Genomic DNA, 6,066 nt, shown 5'->3' on the forward strand with positions numbered 1-6,066 from the left:
TTCAAGCAATTGTCAATCGTATGCCCAAGCTGGTTACAATGGTCACACTTAGGATAAGGTTTGGAGTTGGAATGGTCACACTTGGGACGAGGTTTGGAGTTGGATGACCCTCCTCGAAAGCTATTTTGATTGTTGCCAGGGGACGCAATGGCATATGTGTAACCTAGGGTCGGGGCAAAAATATATGAAAGGGATACCATGACAAAAGCATGAGGTGTAGCCAAGCTCAATAGTTGTTCACTAACTGTGTCATAGCTAGGAATAATAATACATAATAAAATCTGGTTACGAACGGACTCGAGTTCTAATGGCAGTCTAATAAGTGTCATGATCATGAAAAATTAATTTGTTGTCCAACATGAGTTGTCGCATCTTTTGCATAAGGCATTAGGGTTGCGTGATTTTCTTTCAAAGCATCAAGCTTACTCATATTGGCTTGCATATCCATATTCTCCAACTTCAGAGAATTGAGTTTGAGGATGACACTATATAGGCAATGAACATTGTTGGAGAAGACTTTCTTAGTTTTTCCCCATACCTCATAGCAAGTGTGAAAGCTGGATAATGTGCTTGGAGATTATGTGTTATGGAATACTATAACACAGTGCATAGAGAGGCATCGGTTTATTTCCATTTGGTGAGTTTGTCGGCGGCAACAACATCCAATTTTGTGGTTAGGTGATCTTCAAATCCTTGACCGTGTAACCACATCTTGACAACATCAACCCATATGTTATAGTCGGCTATTCTGGTTAATTTTTCACATGGGATAACTGGAACTTTGGAAAACGAGTCTCCCATTGCTTGAAAATATCATAAAATCAAATTTCCGCATATGGGAAAAAATATCAGAAGGCAGATCTAGAAGCCTGCGAAAAACCGAGTCGGGCGGTGAAAGTGACGAAAGTAGAATATCACACGAACCGGAGAAAATAGAGGCTATTTGAACTATAACACGACCTTCTGTGAGTCAAAAATAAAAACTGAGGCCCGATTTGGAACCGGGACAAGAAGGTGAGAGGGACAGTAAAAACGGCGTCAGAAAACAACTTAAGATGCGTTGGCACGCGTACTTCAAACGGTGGCGCGTGAATCCTACGCACTGAGGTGTAGACAACGTGTGGGGGCGCGTGATGGGGTGTTTGGAGGCGCGGTTTTGGGGATGGGCCTAATCAGGGAAGACACTCATGTCCACGGGGGTGGTTTGCCGAAAAGTTACTGGAATCGGTGGCGGCGGTGGCAGTAGGTGATGTTGGACGGAGGTTGACGAAAAACTGAGGTCGGAAAGGCAAACCGGAGTGATGACACGGTTTGTAGAAAATATTTTTCACCGAAAGACAGTGGGTCAATCGGGTAAAGCACAATGTAGAGTTGTCTCTCAGTATGCTCTAGATACCATATTGAAATGCGGAAGACTAATAGGTATTTGAATAAACAGTGTGTTTTGAAAAGTACTATGGAGACTTTATTATATATATATATATATATATATATATATATATATATATATATATATATATATATATATATATATATATATATATATATATATAGATATAGATATTACAACTAATTTAATCAATGCAAGACTATTCTATATATAACATTATATAGTTAGAAATTATCAACAATATATAGATTTAGAGAATCACACTATTTGAGAGTACTATTATGTTAAGTTTTGTATTGTGTTAGTTATATAACATTGCATTGAACTAGTTATCAATTTTGTATTTATATTTATTATATATATTTATTATATATTTAATTGTTTTCATAGGTGAATTCGGATCATATTGTCTCGCACATTAATCTAGATCATATCGGCTCACACATTATTTTAACATGTGATTTTTTTATCAAAGCAGAAATATAGCTATGATACCACACTTTTTGAGAGAAGGCATAGAAAAAAAGTATATTGAATAACTATAGAATTATTGTTACACTCTTCCATGAAATAGTACAAAACCATATATTTAATAAGAACCACTAACTAATTTATCTAACTAAATAACTAATTAATTAGACAGAAAAACTAATTAATCTAATATATCTCTAATACATTATTTAGTTCACTAAATTTATTTATAAGAAGAAAAAAAAGATGTATAGTACACAGTGTGTTTAAATTAACTTTATAGAATGTTTAGATGTATGGTGCAAAGGGCTAGAAGATATGAGAGGATTCCAATAAATATTTCACTTACATATTATTGTTTATCACGACCCTAACACATTGACAAAGTCTTCAATTTTCCTAATTAACTTGGCCAAAAAGTCTTCAATTTTCTTAATTAACTTAGCCATCATATCAATTATCAACTATTGGAAGCCCGTCAACATGGTAATAAATCATCATAAACCTCTCTTTATTCAACATCTGTGACCAATAGTCATGCAATAGTGAAAATCATCATAAACTTTTTAAACCTGGTATCTTCTGTATCTAATTTGCTCGCAGAAGATAACTACATCAGAAAATTCAACAAAGTAATAACATTAGAAGGGCATTCTATTTCAGCTTTTAATATGACATTTGTTATAATCCTTGTCCATGACTAGTTTCTATATTCATTACAATGATGATGATGATTGGTAGAGAGGGGATGATACCAAAGGAAGGATGATGGGTAGGAAGAGGAGGAGGACTTCTGGTGGTGGCGGCGGTGATGTTGAAAGGAGGCCGGTTGAGACTGGTAGGCCTAAGAGGGGGGTTCTGAATGGTAATATTGAAAATGGTGGTGGTGGCAATGACAGTGTGGCTGATGCTGAGGCTATTGATACCGTTTCTGCGCCTGCAAAGCTGTTGAATTTTGAAGCTAGTAATAAAGCTATGTTGGGTGGTTCTAGGAGGAGGGGTGCTGCAAATTTGGGCAAAATGGATTTGAATGTGGAGTTTAGCAATGAGGTGAAAGAATCTGTTGCTGCTGGGGCAAAAGAACTGAGCAGAATGTGAATCCGCCTCTTCAAACCCAACACAATGCAGACGTTGGAGGGAAGGCATGGCAAATGTGACTAAGGGCGAACCAAAGGCGGAATTTCCCACAATCTCCAATAAGTATGAGTGTGCTTAAACTACATGAGCAGTTAATTGTGCCAAGGACATAACAAGTTACACTAGTTCCATCTTTAAGCGAACCTGACAACGGCTGTTCAAACTTCAAAACAATCATAGTTCAAAGTTCGGATTGGAAGCAGTAGACTAACAACAAACCGGGATTAAACAAATGAGAAGAAGACATAAGCAAAACAATGTTATACTGAATGGTAGTTCAAACTAATACTTCGAGATAAAAGCTTCCTGGGAGAATTTTAGTAGCTTTTTTCAACTTTTTCAGCTCTTACATTTGAACTGAACAAAGGGAAACAACTATCAAGACAGAACTTCTTCAGGAAACTTTTACCTTACAAAACAAAATAGCAAAACCGCAGAAACACCAAAGAAAAACACAATAGAAGAAGCGACGTAAGAAATCAAGCCTTGTGATCTATCAAGGGGACAAAACATCAACACCACAAAACAAAAAAAAAGCATGGTTATTGCAGCCCTGCACATAGTAAGTAAAAATTTAATGAATATCAAACATACAGTGTGGAGTCAAGGACAAAGTAAAACACTTATTGGGGCGTCCGTGTGTGTGAATGAGTAAGATATCCTTCCTAATTCAGATGAGATAAATTAATCACATTAATGAATAAGTTCAGCATAAATTTGTGCAACAAGTAACAACATACATGTAGCAGCTACATTGTACAACAACAATAATAAATCAGGCACCTTAAAGACTAATGACCTGGTAACCTTATCATCTGCAACAACATTTAGAATTGGTAAGCTACTAAGGATCTCATCAAGCCCTTCAAAAAATACAAGTAGCACCTACACTGTACAACAACAATAAGACTAATGACCCTTAACCTTATCATCGGCAACAACATTTAGAATTGGTAAGCTACTAAGGAACTCATCGAGCCCTTCAAAAAACCCAATTCCTTCAATATTATCCTCAGGATTTCCAGTCCCATTCACATTCCGTTCTTTCGCTCCGCCAGCAGCAGCTTCTTCCACCTCATTGCTAAACTCTACATTCAGATCCAATTTACCTAAATTGGCCGCACCCCTCCTCCTCGATCCACCCAACACAGCTTTCTTACTAGCTTCAACATTGGACAGCTTCGCGGGTGCAGAGGCAGGATCAACAGCCTCACCATCATGCACATTGTCACCACCACCGCCGCCGCCAGCATTACCATTCTGAACCCCCCTCTTGGGCCTCCCAGTATCAAGAGGCCCCTTTCCAGCATCATCACCATCACCACCCCCAACAGTCCTTCTTCTTTTCATACTCCTCCTCGTCATAACCACCTTCTTCCTCTCATTGCTATCATCCCCTCTCCACCAATCATCATCATCATCAGTATCATCTTCAGTTTCATCAGAAAGCACCGCGAAAGCCGCACACGTATCATGATCGTAATAAACAACAGGCTCTCTTTGAAAACCCTTCTTGGAAGAAGCGCCTTTCATAGAGCAAGGAAACAAAGTAGAAATAGGGTTCCATTCCGAAGATGACCCACTAATATCCTTAAAATTTCCACTAAACCCTAAAGGGATATACCCAAAGCTACAGAACAAACTACCATTTTCACTCAACTCCGGTGGTGACCGTACCACCACCGCATGAAACCCTTTCCTACAATTCTGACACCGGAGTGTACACTCCTGATAAACATTAGGATACTCAAACATTGCATAACAGTAAGGGCACGCCGTCCAAAAGCTTCCAGCTTCAGTGTCAGCAGGCTTAGGCTCAGTTTGCTCGTCGACATTGCTCTGACTCGGTCCAGTCCGGTCGTCGATATTCCGCCGACTCTGCCTCGGCCCATTGTTTTGTCCCTCGGTAATTACGTTAGCTTGATTGGAAGACCTAGGGGTGTTCCTCTGTTGAAGGCCGTGATTCTGATTGACCTGAACTGGAGGAGGAGTTTGAATAGGTTGTGGTTGCGGCTTCGGCTTTGGTGGTTGAATAGGTTGCGGTGGAGGCAGTGGCGGTTGAATAGGTTGCGGTGGTGGTTGCGGCGGTGGTGGTTGAGTAAGAAAATGAAGCTGTTCATCATATAAAGCTTTCTTATGTGGATTTGAGAAAATGGACCAGGCGTCATGAACAAGAGAAAAAGCATGAGCGGCAAAAGCGAACGGATTCCGGTGAGGGTCGAGCAGAACGGCGAGACGGCGGTACTGAACGGCGATGTACTCAATGTTCTGAGTGTAACGAAGAATTTGAAGAATGGCGTAGTAATCAAGATGTTCTTTGATCTGAACTTCACCCGCTAAGAGAGTATCAATAACCGCTAGGAGAAGCTCGGTAGCTTCAAATCTCGGGTCGGATTCACGTGCCCGGATAGCGAATGAGCGTGCGCCGTGTAAGTCACGCGCGCTAAGAAGCTTGTTGGCTGTGTAGAGCCACCGTTCCGCTTCACCTCTATTGGTTCCATCCATTTTTCAGTTTTGTTTGAAGTTTGAAGAGGAAAGAAAATGGTTTGTGAGTGTGGATGCTAAATCTGAGTTGGTGGAGTTAATGGAAATGGGAGATTGAAGGAGAGAGAGAGAGAGTTGTGTGGACGAGAATAGACATGGATTGACTACATGCAAGTGATGTGGGTGAGGGTAGTTTGGTCATTGAGATGATAGTTTATAAACGAGTATCACATGGATGGAGATGGGAGAGACATACTATTATTGTTACTACATCACATTTGACCTTGACCTTGTGTTTTTGAACATGAAAAAACATGGTGTAGACCTTTGTGTTTGTGTTCATGGTTGAGATGGGTGAATAAGTAAGTAAACTAGATAAAGTTAGAATGGTGTATTGCGTATACCTCGTTTCAATATGACTTTCCACATAAAGCATGAAGATGGTACATTACTTTAAGAGAATTTAATGTGTCATCTCTTCGTTTTCATCCTCCTTTTGTATGAATAGACAGTTTTGTTTCTAAAAAAAAAAAAATTTTTTTAAAATTCACTTCTCACACATGTATTTTTAAATTTTTTAGAAT

General features: G+C 39.3%; 1 protein-coding gene across 1 annotated transcript; it reads right to left on the reverse strand.

Annotated features, from left to right (window-relative positions):
- Positions 1 to 3,673: 3,673 nt before the first annotated feature.
- Positions 3,674 to 5,854, reverse strand: LOC127084371 (uncharacterized). Its single transcript, XM_051024806.1, has one exon. It carries the CDS (start codon positions 5,501 to 5,503, stop codon positions 3,908 to 3,910), a length of 1,596 nt encoding a protein of 531 aa, XP_050880763.1. The 5' UTR covers positions 5,504 to 5,854; the 3' UTR covers positions 3,674 to 3,907.
- Positions 5,855 to 6,066: the final 212 nt, after the last annotated feature.

Source organism: Lathyrus oleraceus, chromosome 1, assembly GCF_024323335.1.
Source record: "Lathyrus oleraceus cultivar Zhongwan6 chromosome 1, CAAS_Psat_ZW6_1.0, whole genome shotgun sequence".
NCBI lineage: Eukaryota > Viridiplantae > Streptophyta > Magnoliopsida > Fabales > Fabaceae > Lathyrus > Lathyrus oleraceus.

Bases quoted from the DNA above. Each gene is read 5' to 3' on its own strand.
- LOC127084371 (XM_051024806.1), bottom strand. From the start codon at position 5,503: ATGGATGGAACCAATAGAGGTGAAGCGGAACGGTGGCTCTACACAGCC.